The following is a 19,754-nucleotide window of genomic DNA, read 5'->3' as shown; positions in this document are numbered from 1 at the left end:
GACTCTTAACGGTGTAGCACCGAAATGGAAAGTAAAAATATAAATACAAAATCTGAAATATGGGATTTTATATTTATTTATAAATGATGGGTTAACAATTAGAACTTGTAAAAAAAAATTTGAATATTTTACAATTCCAACATGGATTTCATGATATTTATTTTATTAACAGGGGAATCATTTGATGACAGCTGTGCAGGATTTATGTGGAACTATAAGGGACTGCCTACGATCCGAGGGGACGCTTTACAGCGGTACACCGAAACCGGAAGATGTTGGTACATTTCTGTGTCCTAGCTAAACGGAATGAATGGACGCTGTGATGCACTGAAGTGCTTTTTCTTCCATCTGTCCGACATGACTTGAACTTCTCGGCTCATGATTCCAGCCGCTCGTTCTCCTCCTCCACGAATTCCCGCCGCTGGTGAGCTCATAAAAATAACACGAGTTATTTCCTGTGAAAACTTGTTTGTTAGGCTAACATAGCTTAGCTCGCACAGGTTTATACCCAGTTTAAAGCGTGAGGTCAGCTCACCTCGCACTAAAACCTCAACATGTTTAGATTGAACGTTTTACACTCGGCGTGACAGGAAATGTAATGTTGAGCAGGGAGATTAGCCTTCTAAGCTAGTTAGCTAAGTGTTGAGTGCTGGATGAGAAACAGAATTTCCCATCATTGCAAGTCCAAAGGCTGAAAGCGAAACCTGATAAAGAAATAGAATCAAAGAATCCTTAGAGAGCAACACGATGTGACTCGTGTCGTTTGACATGTCCTCCTTTCAGCTGGTCACCATGGCAACAAGGATGAAGCTGAAGCTGAAGACTGTGTTCGTGCTCTACTTCATGGTTTCCCTCCTGGGCCTCGTCTATGCACTGATGCAGCTGGGTGAGTGGCCAGCACGTAGACCCCACTCAGACCTGGTATTAGTCTGCTATTCTAAGGGGTCAGCGTTAAGTACAGGTCCTAGATCACGCCTATGTAGCTTAGGTCCTGTGTCCTGCTACAGTGTCGCATGACTTGTATTTCAACACTTCTCAGTGCTTATACGTTGATTCATTGATCACCATTATTGATACTATTTTCAAATGGGTAAAATCTTTATTCATTGTAGATCTGTGGATTCTTCCATTTCATCAGCTACCTTCTCCTCGAACACACACAACAGACACATCTGTAAACTCTAACTGGTTAAAAACTCCACTTATGATCCGATCTCTCGGGATGAATGTTAATAACAGGTCTGAACACAGCCACAGTCCCGTCTTGGTTGTTCCTCATGTATATGTTCATAAGTTCAGGTCAGAAATAAACCGACACAGTTACCATTACTCTTGGATTCACAATATCCACAGCAAAATACTCTCCCATTGTACAAGTAAAAATCAAGAATATTCTAAACTCCCTCTGCAGTGGTCCGTTTTCACCCCCCTGATCTTTTGCAGGTCAACGCTGCGACTGCACAGAGCATGACCTGCCCAAAGACCGTACCATATCTCGGCTGCGGGGGGAGCTGCATCGTCTTCAGGAGCAGATGAGGAAGTCGGAGGCGACCAAACAGCCCAGCAAACAGGATGTCAAGCCCTCTCTGCCAACCATCTTTGTCATAACCCCAACATACGCAAGGTAGCCCTCTTTCCCCCCATCTCCAACCTCCTCTTGCTACGATACATCTCCCTTAACCCACAAACGCACCCTTCTTCTAATCTTCTGTCCATCCAGGCTGGTGCAGAAAGCTGAGCTTACTCGTTTGTCCCAGACGTTCCTCCACGTTCCTCAAATCCACTGGATTGTGGTGGAAGACTCTCCTCATAAGACACCACTCGTGTCAGACCTCCTGGTGAAGAGCGGCCTGTCCTTCACACACTTGCACATGCCCACTAACAAGGACCGCAAACTCCAGGAGGTGAGTACAGTCCGGTTTGTAGAGACTAAAATCCCCTCAATCTGTCACATTACTTTATTGTCTTCATGTTTTTGAATCTGCTCCTCAGGGTGATCCCAGCTGGCTGAAGCCCCGTGGAGTCGAGCAGAGGAATGAGGGTCTACGGTGGCTCAGAGAGGACAGAAGGGCTCAGCCAGGTGGCGATAACCAGCAGGGAGTGGTTTACTTCGCGGATGATGACAACACATATAGCCTGCAGATATTTGAAGAGGTGGAAGTTGCAAATATGCTTGTGATTTCTACAAAGTTTAAAGCTGTGACACCATGCATGTGTCAAACCTTAAAAATCTCCTCTTGTCTTGTCTCAGATGAGGAGTACCCAGCGAGTATCTGTGTGGCCTGTGGGGCTGGTCGGAGGGATGAAATATGAGAGGCCAGTGATTGAAGGAGGAAAAGTGAGTGCTTCCATTGCTCTAGTTTGTTGATGGTGAAACAGAAGGAACTGCTCTAGGATTGAAAAAGCCAGTATTTTTGCTTTATTTAAGAAATGCATGATTTCTTTTTTCCTAATAACATAAACATTTTACTTTGTGTGACACCTGAATGAATTTAGGTTCCTCAATATAAAAACATTAGAAATTCTGAAAATATAAAGATTATCCTTCGCAACTGAAAGCTCCTGAAATCATAATTTTGATAATGAAACAAATCCCAAACTAAATGTGGCTGTGACTGTTACTTTAACTTCTTAAAGTATTCTTTAATGACGCCTTTAAATGTCTTATCAACTTAATCATTGTCAACAATCCAGTTCTTATTTGTGTTAACTCTACTCAGGTGATTCGCTTCCACACCGGCTGGCGTCCTAGTCGCCCCTTCCCCATGGACATGGCCGGGTTCGCTGTGTCCCTCAAACTGATCCTGGCCAATCCAGAGGCTTGCTTTGATGGAGAGGCACCAATGGGCTTCCTTGAAAGCAGCTTTCTTCAGGGATTGGTTACCATGGATGAACTGGAGCCCAAAGCGGACAACTGCTCAAAGGTATGAGGGACTAAACTGTGAAACTTTGGCTATAGCCACACCACTGCGTTTGATATCTGATCTTCATCTCTTAGTTAAACTCAGCATATTGCAACTGGTCATGTTATAGGTGTTTTCAGGTGTGTTAGTATTTCACATGTAAGTTTTAAGACTAAAACATAGCAGATGGATGTAACCTAGCAAAGATTTGTGTCGGTGAAATGTGAAATGACTTTCAATTTGCAGGATTTACAAAATGTAGTATTTGATACCCACTCATTGTGTGTTTTTATTATTTGTGTGTGTGCGTGCACTTTGTAGGTGCTGGTGTGGCACACGCGGACAGAGAAACCGAAGATGAAGAGAGAGGATGCCCTGCAGGCTCAGGGACTGGGTTCAGACCCTGCTGTGGAGGTCTGAGGAACACACACACAGAAACGTGTACAGACACACACACATGCACCCACACATTGTTATTTCATCTGCTGTTCAATGCTGCATATGCAACCCTGCCTTGTAAATACTGTAAAACTGAAAAATATCTGTTAGAGGCGATATTTAAATTAATGTGGTTATGACTGTTTGTGTGTCTGTTTGTTCTGTCGCGTAGTCAAATTTGCGTGTGTGTGTATATATTGAATGAGTGTGTGTTATTGTAACTATGTTAGTGTGTAAATATATATATATATATGTCAGGGTTTTCTTTTGTTTTAGTTAGTGAGAAATCTTTCTCTAACAGTATAGAGAAGGAGTTCAAATATTTGCCTGATGGGGGCGCCAGCTTTTAAAATCTTTGCAAAGCCATGCACTTGCACCACTGGTACATTTCAAGGAACTGGCTGTCTTATTAAAAAGATTTGTCAGTATCACTCATTCCTGGCAGCAGTTGGATATTTTTTACAGCTGAATAACATCATGTCTGGTTCCATCCACACGACACAGTGGACGTGGAGTATTTCTTCATGCATGGCCTCTATAGTTGTGGAATAGGTATCTGTAAGTCTGCATTCAGCCTTAAGAGCTGTGTTTTTAGTCACATGACAGAAAAAAAATGACATCACCATTAGATGCATGATCATATTATTTGTACATATCATTGTGGGGCAAAGGTGCTTTCATCGTAAACAAGCTTCATTACACAAACAGTCACACAAAAACAAAACAGGAAACAAATCCTAGTGACTAGTTGCTGCCTTGTCTTTATTATGCCCTCATACCTCAAACTTTGCAACACTAATCCACAACACAAACATAACAAACACAGAGATGCAATGGCCCTACACCCACAATCATAACACAACAGCTTCTTCTCACAAGTATTTATATGTGAATGCTTCTCGTGATGCTGTTTAGAAACATAGTTTGTGGAATCCATCCAGAACAGCACCACTGACGCACATTTAAGTCCTTTATGCAATAACACAATTCAAAACATGGCGTCCATGTTACATTTGCCCTTGAATTTCCCTTAAATAGGAATATTACTTTACCCTTGCAGTATTTTGAGAAGAAAAAGCTTTTATGTATATATCAAACTACTCTGTGGGCTTGATTATCTTTCACGACATCCTCAGATATCAAACATCGATTCTCCTCACCTACTGTTGTAGTATACTCTTAAACAGCTAGTGTCTGCTTCTGTATAATTAGTGCCTGTAAGTCAGTTCTGCACTGGTGTTTAATGTATTTATTACTGTAATATTCTCTACTGCGTATAATGTGATCATGTCTGTACGTGCTGTGCAAAATAAACCTAGTTGCTTGAAACGTATATTTGTCTTTGCCTCTTTTCAAACTTTAATGGTTCTGGCCTTTTTCTCTTAACTGTTAGCAGGTGGAAAACAATTCAGGACGCTTGATTGAATTTCAGGGCCTGTTGCGTTTATGTGTTAAAACGTTGTATATCTTATGAATACCATTGTAGTTTTACTTTGAAATAATAATATAAGCAGTAGACTCCCAGACAAACTAAAACAGATCTAGTCTTTCTGTGCTGCTGCAGATGAAATGGCAAATTTGTAACAACGGTCAGATTTTCTTTGTTCCTTTCCTGTATTCACGACCAATGTTCTTTTGTCACATTTTGGAATCTGAGGCCGTCCTGTTTAATAAACGCTGACTCGCTTAAGAAGTCCGTCATCTGTCTCGACCTGCACCTCAGTTTCCCTGATCTGAGCCCAGCCAGCAGCACACCTGTTCTCTGTCTGAGTGGTTCAGCTCGTACACTTCAGCAGCCCGAGGCACAGATGGGACGTAACGGTGTCACGCTCGACTTGCCCCACTCATTCCTCTCTGTCTGATCCTCTGCAGTTTCACCACACAAACAACCGGAGAGCATGACATGTCCCTGCTCGAAGGGAGGCCATGGCAACCTGCTCCCAGCATCCAACGCAGTCAGCAGCTTCTCCCACACAGGTGGGGGGGGGATTCCTCGACCTCAACACAGCTGAGCTTCTTTACAGGCCTGTGTGATTGGCAGCTGATACGCCCTCTCTGCAGGGAAGTGGCCCGCTCGTTGACCATATAGGGAGTGTTAGGCAGGCGAGAGTCTGCCTCATCACAAAACACACAATCACACAGGCCTGGCAAGATGAACATATACCTGGGGGTGACTAAGAGCTGAATCCACGATGATTCACTCAGTCGTACAAGTGCATTTATACACACACACACACAACTGTAGACTAGACTTAAATAGATACTGGTTCAATTCCTGTCTGTAACTTTTACATTTGTATCATCACCTACACTGTCATACTTTCATCCATAAAATAACACACATCACCCTCCATTCATGTGTATGTTTGTGTCCAATTGTTGTTGTGTCTTCCCAGTTGCACATTATGTATGTGTGTGCATGTACAGGGTGTGTGTGCCCAAGCTGACTTAAGTATAACTAGGATGGGGATAATTGCACACACACACTCAGATTAGTGTGACTATTCCTATCAGGACTTTTCCTTTGACTCACATTCTATGTGTACAGCCTAAGCAGAATCTTATCCCTAACAGTAACCATAACTAAATCATACCTAACCCCTAACCATAACCTTAACACAACTTAAATCTTACACCTAATCTTACACCGTTCCCTCATTAGAACAAGTCTTTGGTCCCAATGAAGTCTACTGGTCCTGACAAGCTCAGTGTTTATGCTGGATAAGGGCCTGAAGAGATTACAGAAATGATTATACACACACACACACACACACACACACACACACACACACACACACACTGCTACCCTACCCACCCAAACACAGTGTTTAACGTCCAAACATTCAGTAACCGCACTCGGCCATTTTATCTACACGCCCACACACATTCTTTTCTTTAGCATATATCTGTTTATCAGTAAAGCGTTATGTTTTTGACACCCTAATAGAAAGCAGTTGATCTTATTTTACTAAAAGCCATTTTGAGCCTGAGATATATACTACACATACTTACTATTATGTAATTATATTGTATATTGTAATGTATTACATGTGTTACATCTTGATTGTATAAAATGTGCTTTTTCAAGAAAGTCTGCTGACATTTCCTAATTGGGATAAAAACACTTGGAAATATTAAACCTCATTAAGGAGACGCATTAGGAAAACTGACTGTAAAACATCTATGTGTGTGTTGGAGGCAAAGTCACGTCTGTACGCTGCAGGTTGAGGACGTTCATGGTTAATGACTGACGGCTGCTGATATCAGAGTAGGATGTTTGCTCAGTGGTAGCGGTGGAATGAAGTTAAACCTTTTGGGCACTTGTTGAGAACCCCTGCGTGTGTTTGTGTGTGTGTGTGTACAAGGACGTGTCGGCCGGAGTGCATTTATCCCTTCATCTCTTATTGGTGTTATAGATTTCATAACTTTAAGTGATTGTGTGCTTAAGGATGCAAAGAGGACGCGTGTGTGTGTGTGTGTGGTTAAGCAGAAAGAGTCAGAAGACAAAAAGAGAGAGAAAGACAAAAGGTCCTCGTTAGTGAGGGTTTTCACTGTGCGTGTGCGTGTGCGTGTGTGTGTGTGTGTGTGTGTGTGTGTGTGTGTGTGTGGTCGTTCGCTCTGATGACGACAGGAGTGCAGGTTTGGGCAGGGTCGACTCGTGACGTTGTGTGTTAGGGGAGTATCCTGAGCTCCCAGCGCTCAGTCATCCACACGGGAGCTAAAGTGCTCACCAGTGCTCACCCACACACACACTCTCTCTCACACACACTCACAGTGGGGAAGACAACAGCAAGATATCAGGTAAGACGTGCTCCTCTTTATCTGAACAATCATCATTTTGCTCACTGCTAGTGTAAACTACGTATTGTGTCTAGATGTAATTCTATTGGGGAAAATGAAGTAGTATTCACTTAACAGCTGCCTTAGTTATTCTTAGAATGATTAACAGGTTGTTTGATTATTTCTTCTCTTTCTCTCATTCCTTTTTTATTGATTTTTGATCTGGTTTCATGCTGGTCTCTCCTTCATTCCATCCGACTTTTGCGTTTTGACCCCTCCTCATTCTTGTCGAACTGAGCGGATTCTGTCCATCTCCATCTCACAGAAATCAGACAAGTCGACATGGTCATTGTTGATTTTGGCTGCAGTTCAGTGTACGACTGGTTAAATCAGAGTCAAAGTCTGAGTTTGTGTTTCTGCACATGTGTGTGTGTGTGTTTATCTTCAGATGTACACTTTGTTCTCATCTTTAAAATCTAGTTATCATCACATCACAACGCAACGCAACGTTGACCCTGACCTTTGGGCTAACACACACACACAAACACACATGCACAGGCACACATAACAATAGTAGAACTACAGGTGCAAATCAGCCATAATCACAGCAGAGCATCAACTAAATCAGATTGATATAAAAAATGCTGACCTATACTCATGACATTTCTCATTTAATGCATCTATCCCCTTCCCTGTACTTTGTTTCACGTGAAATTCTCTCATCGCTGCTAGTAAATGATTAAGATTGTGAGTGTGAAAGACGGAGACCCAGAGCAAGGTTTAAAGCCAGGTTATGTAATGGTATTAAGCTAATCTCTGTTCTTTTTCAGAGGTAACCCAAAGAAAAGGGGGAAAAGAGTGCAACAGAGGACGCAAGAGGTGAAAGAGAAAAGACAACGAAAGAGAAAAGATGACAATCGGCAAGAACTCAAGGAAAAACTCAACCAGGAGCTCCATCCGCGCCCCGAAGTTTCTGGACAAATCCGGCGGCTTCTACGGTCGCCTTGATGAGCCTGAGACCACTGTAGAAGGGGAGGAGGTGAGGGGAAGGGAAGATGGGGAGAGTGGGAATGGCGTGGAAGAGAGCAGCCGAGAAGTGAAGTCCATGAGTACCCCGGCCCCAAGTGCGGTGCATAACTCTGAAGCAGAAGAGAGGGAAGAGGCTGAGGCATTTGACTTCAATGAAGGCCTGATTGAGGACGATGGTGAGACCCTCCTGCACAGGAAACCCAGCCGCCTCAGCGGCAGGTGGAGGAGAAGCTCCAGGAGGAAGCAGAAGGAAGGGAGAACCGACGAGGACGTGGCCCAAGACGAAAGGCCTGGTCTAGCCACGGAGAACCCGGCTGACCCCCACGTCCTGGAGGGCACCAGGGTGATATTCGAGGTCGAGATGGAGAAGCTGAAGAAGACAGAGGAAGAAAATGAGAAGGCAGGAAGCGGGAAGGAGCCCACGATCGTCCACTTCCCGGCGCGGGATGACGAGGACGACCAGGTCCTCATCAGAGACAAGAAGAGGGGGAGAGAGGAGGAGGGAGATGAAGAAAGGAGGATGAAGAAAGAGCAGGAGGAGGGGATGAAGGTGGTGAAGAGGACCACGATGAAGAATTATCGTAAGGTGAGAGAGAACGGAGAAAAAGCGACTCATGTTTTGGTTCTATTTGTTTTCCCTCCCATTAACTTCTGCTTTATCTACATTTGCATAAATTCCATGTCGAGCCTCCCCCCTTCTGGTTAAACTTCAATCCCCTGAAAGTTACATAAGTCCTCAAAGGTTGTGGAACAGAGGGTAAAGTTCTCTCTTCCACACTCTGCATACTGGGCTATTAATCACCAGGGAAACCATCATATCTCCTTAATAACAGACTGCCACTGGGGTCAAAGTACAGCAGCCACTAGTGCATGTCACCAACATATTAAGTAACTTCCCCCAACAGGAGTTTTCCTTTACGTCACGTTTTAATGACATGAAAAGCAAATGAAGCAGGAGCAGAGGTTTCATTAATTCATACGTGTAGAGCAGTACAAAGTGGGTTGCGTGTGCACTCTGTACCTTCACCTGATTCACGCAACTAAAGATTTTCCGCTCCCGTGGAAGCACAAGCACAGAGGTGACATTCCTGTGCCTCCTGTGTCACGTCTCTTGATCCGTGGGACGAAGTACGGCCGTGACGACCCGCCTACTAAACCCACACCAGCAAAACATTCCAATGCTCTTAGCCAATCAGCTCCGACCTCGGGCCTCACAGCCTGACCTCCAGCTAGTTTCTCCTCGGAACAGAAGTTTCTGTGTATGAGGGCGAGTGTGATAAGGGTATAAGGACAATCAAGCATCCTCTTCATTAAGTGTTGGTTGAGTATCATTGAGGGGGACAAACATAACCAGCAACCGGCTTAGAGCAGTGAATCCCAAGATGTTGGGCCACCGGAGGATTAACAGTCAAAATATCCTGAATATGAATGTTGCGATCATTTGTGCCGATTATGGCATTTGGAGCCAGAATCTGCGTAGTAAAGCTCAATCAGTCCCATTGTCAATCATGACATTTCACCAAGTTATTATAGCTTCAAATAGCTCATTAAAACCCAACTTCCAGGGGAAAAAGGTCCTGGACACTCATCAAATAAAAAATTTTTGGTTTATTAGTTTCATCCACGTCCAATCCACTAACATTGAGGAAGCTGGATTAACGACCTATACCTATGCCAGCCACCAGGGGGCGATATAGACACTTTGCCTTCACTTTCGGGAGCTTTCATTTCGTCCATCCTTGAATACAGTCTATGGATACCCCCTAACTTTTAGCCCCATCAGTAAGATTTAGCAAAGGTTTATACCAAATACCTGTAGAACGGTTGCCCTCCTCAGCCACATTTTTACTTTGTGTTGATGCTAAAATCAACACAACTGAGCATCGCAGACTCGTTTGTTTCCCTCACATTCGCTGACTAATTGTACAACACAACATGCTCAAGGGATTTTTTGCCCACACTTTTCATTCTCACACAGCGATCCTTTCTAGGTCAACCTTATTGCTGTATTTCTGACTTTGTTAACCTTCACCCTCCTCTTCCCATCAGGCCTTGGACCGGGCGTTCCGCCGCGGCTGGGAGGCTTTCATCACCAACCTGTACAGTGTCACTCTCACACCTGTGACGTCATCCTCGCCACCTTCGCCTTCATTAAAGAAAAGGCAGCAGCACAACTCCGTGTTGGCTGAATTCCAGTAGTTCTGGACTCTGACATGGACGATTACCCATTTCTAATATTTACTTGGTTCAAATCATGATTACACTGAATATGTGATGGACAACCTTGGTTTTTATGACTGTGCCATCGGACGGAAATTTGATAGCCACAAGATATGTTTGAGTCCTGCATTAGGCCTCAGAAATATTTAATTATTTATGGTAGTTACTGAGTCTTAATTACTCAACATAAAGTTAACGGCCTTTTCATCGGATGGGGGTAATTACTTTGAACACAAACTGCGTATGTACGGTTTCACTGTAGGAGCTGAAGGAGCCAGATGGTTGATTTTACATTGAAGTCTATGGGACTGGTTTGAATTCTAAAGTCTTTCTGTGACTGAGTTCAGCTGTGTCTGGTTCCCTTGTTCTACGTTGCTGATTTCTGATTTTGCTCCGAAAGTCTTAGCGTCTTTGCTCCAGTCCACTACTAAGAACTTGGAGTACGAATAATCTCTGCTTCCTTTGTTTTAGCACTATGAAACTTGAGAAATGTTGATGTGTAAGCAAAGGGAATGGAAAGTTATGAGCAATGATGACTGGTCAGTGGACTTTACTTTTGATGATGTTCACATTTCTAATCAGCGTCATTTATTGATTACAGGCAGCTAATCAATCATCAGAGAGGAGAACAACTACACAAATGTAGCCAGTAATCATTAAAACCCTAATATGTGCGTTCATATTTGTGGGGAAATTGAAGCTTTTCATCAACTTTAACCCGTTTTAACACAGGTTTTCCTCCATTTATATACATATGTGTGTTGGAAATTCACAAGCAATGTCCGGTGGACAGTGTTTGACTTCCTTGTGAGATAAAGTTTATCCCAGTGTGTGTTCTGGTGAGGGTTATTTAACCTGATGGAACAAGACAGGAGAGTGTTTGCATGGGTGTGTTTGAGAGAGAAAGAGAAAGATAGCTTTAATAGCCGGGGCATGAGCCTGTAGTGAACACAGCAACAGCATCCACTGCCTTTCGATGTTTGTTTGAAGCTGTGCATCATGTGTTTATCTTTTAAAAAAGTGCTCCGATTTGAAAACCACCCCAACCTACATGTCAAACAGTATTTAAGAAGATTTAATGACTGACCCTTAATGTAAAAAATACATGTTTACAATACACCTGCTTTAATTTCCTCCTAACTACTATGTATCTGTTTTTTTAATATTGCCTCAAGTGTACTTAGACATCCCTGAAAAATAAACAGAAAAGGTCACAGGAGATAATTTATCATATTATAATGACTGTTCTTAAATATATAATATATTTTATTTTGTATCCTAATCAAATAAAGACTGAATTTATTCTACTGGTTGTATTTTCATTTTAATAGTAAACGAGACACGATAAACTGAGCAGCCTGCGTTTGATGTCACAGCTATGATTCAATATATGAATCATAATGAATGAGGCTTCACACGCACACAGCCTCACCCCATCATAACGCAACACGATGTCAACAGTTTCCATGCAACTATGAACAGCATCAAAAGTCACACAAAGATTCGACTTGAATCCACTGAACTCACAGCAGGAACTCAGAAAGTGAATGCCCGGAAATCCAGTGTCAGAATTCACATGTTTGTAAAATAAGTAAATATGGGTTGTTGAATAGGTGATAAAGAAGAAGAAATAAAGACAGATAATTAAATAAGATAAATACACTAACAATAATAATTTGGATGTGCTGCTGTATTTCTACACAATGTTTGGCTCGTTTCTTTTTCGCAAATGCTGAGCATTCACTTGTGTAGCAGCAAAATAAAGTAAAAGTGGTTAATGTAAATGCAAATATACAAATATCATCCAAGGTATTAATTTCCATAAAATGAGCCGTTGTTTAACCTAAGATCATTTTATGGTGTATAAATGTAGCAGGATAAAAAACCTTTTAGTGCTGCTATAAATATATTAGTATTTCACTAAGGCTGCCATCTTGTGGATGTGATTAAGATTACTTTTTCTAAACGGAAATGACGCGGCACAGGGTTTTTTTGTATCCTGTGCTGGATAAACTGTATCTTTAATAAGGTTTTTCTTTTTGTTCTGAAAACAGTGGTTGTAAAACACACAAAAGAGTTCTCTTTTTGTTTTGTTGAATTTATCCACAGTTACTTGAAGCTGGGGTAATAATCAGCCTGGGTTTCTCTCCGGTTCACCGGATGGGAGGAGTCCGTCAGGCCGGATATAAAAAGAAGACGGACCGTCTCAATCTTTCACTTCCTTCTCTCCTCTGGCCGAGGTAAGACATCTCACTCTTCCCTGCTCCTCCTCATGCTATTTAACTTGTTAGATAGAACGTCTACTTTTGATAATGTGTTCTGTAGTCATTACAGAACTTGTAGCTACTGTTAATGATCCATTAATGCTGCTTTATTGGTGTATTAGCTAGCCACTTAACGTGCTTGCTGGAATTAAGATAGGTGCAGCATCTCAATCCTTTACCATCCATCCCTTAAACACCATACTATCGTGTGAAAAACTTTATTTACACAAACTGCAACATGTTTGCTTCATGCATTATGTGGCATTTGTCGTACAACTATATAAAGCGAGTATTGTGTAATGGCCGCTGCACGCGTGGCCTCATAGTTGGCAGTGTCTCTCAATGATGATACTCACAGACCTGAACTGAATGACTGTGAATGAACTTATATATTTCTGATGTGAGACGCCACTGTTCCTTTTTTAAAGAAACATGTTGCCAACTTGGGTGGGCCTGAACACGTTGCACGCCGTGGTCACGTGTTGTTCGCTCACAGAAGATGTACTCACATCCAAACTAACGTATCATGTTTCCTCCATTTTGTGCTTCCAGATGGAGAAAGAACCAGGAAGAGTTAGCTGCACAGGTGATTACCATCTTTTAGTTCAAATTGGATTGTTCTTGCCTGGATGCTAATAAAGTAATTGAATGTCTTGGCGTTTCGTTCGAGCCTCATGCTACAGTGATGACTTATTTGAACTCTCTCACTGATCTCTTTGAGGAAACTTATCTTAAAATACTGAGGAGCATGAAGCTGCTGTATCGGACTGTGCACGTTCGAGTCATTATCCCATGAAATGCTCATTTATTTTCTCCGTCATCAGGTGGCAGCAGACTGTGGCAAGACTCCATGCGGGACCCATCTAGGGTAAATCCAGTTGCTTTCCTCCTCTCCTCTGTATAGTACTGTTCAGGAGCCCTGTGTGCTGCGGTGATGATACCAGAACTCTCTCTTACTGAATCAGCCTTGAAGAAACTCCTTTACCAGATTCTGAGCAGCACATGGGCTCCACCATGTAGCTGTGGCTATATTGTTTAGTCAAAATGGATCTCGATGAGACCTGTAGTGAACCCCATGCGTTAAAGTCCCCCTCAGGAGACATTAAGTTTACATTTAAGTGACCATTGTTTTCTGTTAGAGATGACCGTTTCTTATATGGTTTTGCTAAATATTCAAATTAAATTGCAGATTTAGTTCCCTTTGTCTAACCCTGATTTTCTTTGCAGGTTGGCTGGCCAGGTCCTCTCAGCAGCTGGAAAGCTCACTGTGGTGAGAATTTATTTTCTATTTAATTACAAGTGATCAGAGTTGTGTTTTTAAACATGATGATTAAACCTAAAGACAAGCATATGCCTGAATAAAGTGATGCCATCTTTTAATCTGACTACCCTGAGTTTACGTAGAATGATGTTGAATTCCAAAGCATGCAGTGCACTGACCGGTGTTTTCTGGATCAACAGGTGTGTGATTTAACTGAGGAAGGATGCGCCTTCAGCAACTTGGAGAGATTCACAATGGAGTCTTTCGGTGTGTATTTTTCTATCCCCTGCCCCTTTCTAAGAAGATGATGCAGTTCCAATGATGATGAACTTAGCTCACTTTGAACCAATGTGAAACGACACGAACAACTGAGAAACTGCATCTTTTCATGACGTTACTTTTAATTCTGCAACTTGATATGACTAATGGCTATAAACTGTCTACATGCAGTGTAACTTTAAAACGAAGCACTGATTTTTCCTGTAGACTTTTGTAATTGAACGTTGTCTTGCATCAACAGATGATTCGGTGACTCTTCAGCATCGTGATTGTCGTGTTCCCATTGACGGTAAGATGTTAAGTCATCACTATAGAATCTATACATATTGGACTTGGTCCCAGACCGACTGAAAATGATGAGATACATTTGGAATCTCGTTCGTCTGAACTGCTGTTGAGAAATCTAAATCTGACAATTATGAAGGTCAATGTTTTGCAGCATAAAACATCACAATTCTGTTCCTCGACCTCAAACAAGTTGTCTGTCTGTTACAGGTTCTGATGAAGAAAGTTCCCTCATTGACCGAGGTGAGTCTGTCCTCTGAAAAGTGTGAAAAGGCAGGTTCACTTTTGTGTGTCAGTAAAGTACTAAGATGGCTATTAAACATCACATTTTTAGGTTGGAATATTAAAATCTGTTTTAATTGCTGCGAGCCTCAACGGCTGCAACCTTTGAAAACAAATCATTGTAAATTCAAGATACTATCAGTCAAGTGTTGCAAGCGGTTTCCTATGTGATGACACCCGCACACGTCTTACGCCTTTTCAATGCCAGAACCTGAAAAGGTGGACCCACTGGTGTTGCCTTGGCAATAAGGGGAAGACCCGTTGGGGTTCCAACAGTCTGACTGGAAACTGCCTTAATCTAGTGACGAAGGAATCTTGTGTGAAGTTTGTATGTAAGCAGATAATTAGAATCTGAATCTTTATTCCATATTTTAGGATGAAGCCAACATGGAACAGATCGGAGTGATGACTAAGCCCGTCCCAGATGTAAGTGTCTTATCAGTGCTATCACTTATGATGAGTAGAAGTGATGAGTTTCTGTTACCGCCCCAGTCTGATAATTCATGACTGATTGGTTTTCTCTGATCAAAAGTTGAGAAATAAAATATCTTGCCATTTAAACAATAACAGTGGATTGATGAACCCCTGTCTCTCGTTGCAGGCTTGGAGATGCTTTCTCACTTTCCAGTGGCGGCCACATATGTGACTGTGCTGCAGGTAAATGAGCCTGTACATATCAAGGGTTGGGTATCGTTTTTAAATAGATTGTGCCTTATCAATATAGCTCTGGTGCACATTAGATTTGTGAAAGCATAAATGATGCTACAATTTTGTTGCAAGGCATATTAGAAGTAAAAATTTAAAGTAACCAATAGCCGTAAACACACAGCTTGCCTCTATTTTAAAATGTATCTTTCGCCAGGTGCTTCAAGTTGGTCGCATTTCCTTTTTTAAATGGAATTGTGTTAAAACAAATTACAAACATGGACCTGATTTAGTCATAGCTTGCAACTGAGCTTGTGTTATGAGGCTACTTGGTGTAGCTAACATGTGCAACAAGATCTGAAGGGGAAGTTGCCTGTAAGCATGCCATCTATTTCAGAACAAAGCACTTGTACCAAAGTCAAATTTTGTTTGGTAGTTTCCAATATGGGTACCCAACCCTATTATCACTGTTTCTGGGATTGTGTTGCTGATGATTGCATTTTTGCAGTCAAGGGTTTATATAGATTTCATCCACCCCTTACTCCTCCAGTCAGACCCTCCTCCTCCCTGTTGACCCAGTACGGCACTGAGAACCCTGTTTACCCTCAGGTGTAAGGTGATCTGCTGGAGTTCTGCTGGGGGTGGGAGAGCAGGCTGTGAGGTTATGACTGAAGTATGCCTCTGATCACATCCCAGAAAAATGCACTTGTGATGCAAAATTGACTTCCTGACTATATTAATTGGTGTACTGTGATTGCATCGGCCTGTATTGATTGTATGACTTTGATGTTTCAGGTCACTTGACTTCTATGGCCTCATCTTTGGATTGCTTTCCTGATTGCTGGGGAATATCTGGTAAGAATTGCTCTTTGGGAAAAGTGATGCTTTGGAAATGATGAGCTTTTGTTACCGCCCCAGTCTGAAAATTCATGACTGATTGGTTTCTCTGATCAAAGCTTTAAACTGTAACAAACATTTAGTTTTTTTTCTTTTCTTCCATCAATTCCTAAGTTTTTGCTTATTTTGCAGAGTCCGGATTGAACCCAGGCCTGGAAGGATCTGCCATGTGTTCGTCCTTCAAAATCAAATCAGTAGAACAAAAGGTTCTCTCCTGCATGAATTCTCATGTGTGTATTTAGATTTCAACCCGGAGGTTACATCTTTTACCACACTCGGAGCAATTGGACTCTGGAGTTATTTTAAAAAAAAAATCCTGTACTCCTATGTATTGTAAAATACAACACTTCCCAATAAAATAACTCTACTAACTCCTGCTTTTGTCTTTAATTTGGGAGAAATCAATTGTCTCCTGATGTGACAGCTGTGCAAATGTTGGAAGCATGTTTTTTGTTTCAGAAAACTGCAGTGCTATTTGAGCTCAAGTTGTCTGAGGTGTTGAACGCACCCTGCTGTAAATTTAAATCTTGTATTCGAATATTAGCTACTAGGTTTGGTGGTAGACTTAATTAGTATTCAAGATTTGTATGATCAAATGCATAACTATAACATTAAGCAGTCGTTGGCAGTACATTGCTGGAGTTACAGGCTCTCTTTTAGCAATGCTCAAGTAATTACAACCTGTTTCTTTAAATAAGCAAGGATCAGTTTGCTATGAAACCAATACAGGCTTCATTGCAGATTGCTAATGATTCCCATTGTCACTGCCTTGTTTGAAATTATAATTGAGTGGTATACCTCTGCAGGTTTCCTACTTTCATGGAATTGTAAAATGTTATTCCAGGACTGCAAAAGTGATTGAACTTGTCATATTTTCATGTCTATTTAGAGTTTTAAATGTTTCTGAAAGAAATGTCATCAAAATTTAAAGCAGGCATATGCCAGGGAAGTGTAGATTTAACCATGCTAGGCTATAAATGGGAAAGTACATGCCATGGATTATAACAAAGATCCAAACTATAGTCTGTCATTTAAGGTATGCTGTGGAATTCTCAATGTTAGCTTAAATACTGTCACTTTCATGTATACGAGATTTCACAATGGTGGTCATGGAAATCCAGTAGTTTAAATGTGTGAACCCCGTTTGTGGCTACCTGACTTTACCTTAAAATCACATGTCAAACTTGACATGGGTCTGAAATTTAACTTTAAGCCAACAAAAACCCAGCATCAGTAACATGGATTCATGAAGAGCTTCCATATCAGATACAGTCTGTCCAGGTGTATTGTAACATCTCATGAGAAGCCACTGTTAAATGTTGAGCTTATTTGGACAGAATGTGATTAATTTTATCAACTACAAAATCAAATGGCCAAAGTGAAATGTAGATCTTCTGTTCTCATGGGATGTTGGTTGTGGTTACAAGCAGCTAAACACACAGCATGAGTTAAACAATGAATTCAACTGAGTTTGTGACAGTGAGGTGCATCAGTTAAGAGGATGACCCCTTGAAAGAGACTCAAAAGAATGAGCCGTACAGTGCATGAGTTACCTTTATTGTGTAGATAACATGTGAGGCACCAACTTAGTATAAAAGGGTCATTACATTGCTTAAATCATATTATACATATCCTCCAGGTGTCTGTATATCTAGATCATTTGTCCGATTTGAGAGTCTACTTTTTTTTTTACACTGCTGCTCATGTCAGACTTCACCAAACGCAGGAGGCCACTGTGTTTTAATTGTGTCCCTGGTTTATAAACACACATTAGTCGGCAGTGAAGATTCTCGCAGCAATATCGTCTAACATCCAGTCCACTCCCGTTAACAGGTTCTCTCCCGTCACCGCGCTGCAACTAACGATGCACCAGTGATGGCTTTTAATCTCGTCCAGAGCCAGAGCCTGCAGGAACAAAGTGACAACATAGATTCTGATGTGCCAATTCTAGACGAAATTAAGTGTAATATGACAAAGAAACAGCACTTATAATTCTGAACACAGTAAGGGATCCTTTCAATGTGAGTTTAAATTTCATCTTGAATTGCCTCTTTAGTCAGAGCTCCAGGTAAATCCTGTTTGTTGGCAAATATCAGCAGTGTTGCACCAGCTAACCTCTGCGGGGAGGAAAGAAAAAAGGACGAGAACACTATCAGTCATTTTTAAATGCAAAGGAGCAGCTTGATGCTCCTTAACTGGAAAATAACAAGACTGGGATTTCGAACTGGTGTCTGAGTGTGCACTGGTGTCTGAGTGTGCACTGCTTCAGAAACGTTCAGAAAATAGACTAAAGAGAAACTGTTAACTATCTGCTAATAGAGTAAAGATGTCTGAGCATTCGGTGTCATATTGAAGGAGATGTGTGACCTTGTTGGTATGCACACAGCTAACCAGTCTCCACCAGTTTCATGTTTTCATAAACTCAATACTAAGACACTGCAAGCTTGACATATATTACCCTGATACCTTTGTGTAGATTATTCAAAAGATAACCCCTGAAACCCATAAGCTTCCTTCAACAGTGTCTTGATCACAGCGGTTGAGATTTGCAGGAAACAATATAATAATATATATATATACGAGAGTGAAGGGCTTTTAATTTGTTCATACCTTGACCCAGATAACGGGGAGAAGTTGATGGACACATTATCCATTAAAAAAAGTTTTTTACAATTTTGTAGATCTAGTAAACTTTTAGACATTGTTACTCCTTGTGCGGGGCTTTTATGGGAATAGTCTTCAGTGCTTTGTTAGATTTTTCAACTTCGGCAAATACCCTCTTGTAACTCCAGTATTATTTACTTCACCTCTTCCTTTAAGATAAATACACTAACAATAATAATATACAATAACAGAATACGTGTGGATGTGCTGCTGTATTTCTACACAATTTCTGGCTAGTTTCTTTTTCGAAAATACTCAGTATTCACTTGTCTAGCAGCAAAAATAAAGTAAAAGTGGTTCATGTTTTTCATGCAGATATCATCTGGGATATTAATTTCCATAAAATGCGCCGTTGTTTAACCTTAGATCATTTTATGGTGTATAAATGTAGCAGGATATAAAACCCTTTAGTGCTGGTATCTGTATATTAGTATTTCACTAGGCTGCCATCTTGTGGATGTGAATAAGATTACTTTTTCTAAACGGAAATGACGCAGCACAGGTTTTTTTTTTGTATCCTGCGCTGGATAAACTGTATCTTTAATAAGATTTTTCTTGTTGTTCTGAAAGCAGTGATTTCAATTCACATAAAAGAGATCTCTTTTTTTGGGGGGGATTTATCCTAAGTTACCGGTACTTGAAGTTGGAGTAATAATCAGCCTGGGTTTCTCTCCGGTTCACCGGATGGGAGGAGTCCGTCAGGCCGGAGATAAAAAGAAGACGGACCGGTTCCATCTTTCACTTCCTTCTCTCATCTGACCGATGTAAGACTTCTCACTCTTTCCTACTCCGCCTCATCAATTGTAA

At 41.4% G+C, this 19,754-nt stretch overlaps 2 protein-coding genes and 6 non-coding genes across 8 annotated transcripts; all 8 read left to right on the top strand.

Moving 5' to 3' along the window:
* The first annotated feature begins 250 nt into the window (after window positions 1–250).
* On the top strand, window positions 251–4,674 carry b3gat3 (beta-1,3-glucuronyltransferase 3 (glucuronosyltransferase I)). The gene is made up of 8 exons (XM_053415788.1): window positions 251–424; window positions 784–886; window positions 1,444–1,624; window positions 1,721–1,904; window positions 1,993–2,154; window positions 2,252–2,338; window positions 2,721–2,924; window positions 3,225–4,674. Exons 2-8 carry the CDS (start codon window positions 793–795, stop codon window positions 3,321–3,323), a joined length of 1,011 nt encoding a protein of 336 aa, XP_053271763.1. The 5' UTR covers window positions 251–424; window positions 784–792; the 3' UTR covers window positions 3,324–4,674.
* Window positions 4,675–6,966: 2,292 nt separating this feature from the next.
* Window positions 6,967–11,668, top strand: sb:cb1058 (uncharacterized protein LOC394209 homolog). Its single transcript, XM_053415787.1, has 3 exons — window positions 6,967–7,142; window positions 7,952–8,736; window positions 10,200–11,668. Exons 2-3 carry the CDS (start codon window positions 8,032–8,034, stop codon window positions 10,347–10,349), a joined length of 855 nt encoding a protein of 284 aa, XP_053271762.1. The 5' UTR covers window positions 6,967–7,142; window positions 7,952–8,031; the 3' UTR covers window positions 10,350–11,668.
* Window positions 11,669–13,560: 1,892 nt separating this feature from the next.
* On the top strand, window positions 13,561–13,634 carry LOC128430702 (small nucleolar RNA SNORD26). Its single transcript, XR_008334058.1, has one exon. It is a non-coding gene; the product is annotated as a small nucleolar RNA SNORD26 (small nucleolar RNA).
* Window positions 13,635–14,208: 574 nt separating this feature from the next.
* Window positions 14,209–14,272, top strand: LOC128430701 (small nucleolar RNA SNORD29). The gene has a single exon (XR_008334057.1). It is a non-coding gene; the product is annotated as a small nucleolar RNA SNORD29 (small nucleolar RNA).
* Window positions 14,273–14,523: 251 nt separating this feature from the next.
* On the top strand, window positions 14,524–14,592 carry LOC128430703 (small nucleolar RNA SNORD30). Its single transcript, XR_008334059.1, has one exon. It is a non-coding gene; the product is annotated as a small nucleolar RNA SNORD30 (small nucleolar RNA).
* Window positions 14,593–14,903: 311 nt separating this feature from the next.
* LOC128430712 (small nucleolar RNA SNORD22) lies at window positions 14,904–15,027 on the top strand. Its single transcript, XR_008334067.1, has one exon. It is a non-coding gene; the product is annotated as a small nucleolar RNA SNORD22 (small nucleolar RNA).
* Window positions 15,028–15,200: 173 nt separating this feature from the next.
* LOC128430707 (small nucleolar RNA SNORD31) lies at window positions 15,201–15,272 on the top strand. Its single transcript, XR_008334062.1, has one exon. It is a non-coding gene; the product is annotated as a small nucleolar RNA SNORD31 (small nucleolar RNA).
* Window positions 15,273–16,271: 999 nt separating this feature from the next.
* LOC128430710 (small nucleolar RNA SNORD31) lies at window positions 16,272–16,341 on the top strand. Its single transcript, XR_008334065.1, has one exon. It is a non-coding gene; the product is annotated as a small nucleolar RNA SNORD31 (small nucleolar RNA).
* The last annotated feature ends 3,413 nt before the right edge of the window (window positions 16,342–19,754 follow it).

This window comes from Pleuronectes platessa, chromosome 23, assembly GCF_947347685.1.
Source record: "Pleuronectes platessa chromosome 23, fPlePla1.1, whole genome shotgun sequence".
NCBI lineage: Eukaryota > Metazoa > Chordata > Actinopteri > Pleuronectiformes > Pleuronectidae > Pleuronectes > Pleuronectes platessa.
Note: the sequence above shows the minus strand (reverse complement) of the source record. Positions and strands in the feature narration are given on the sequence as shown.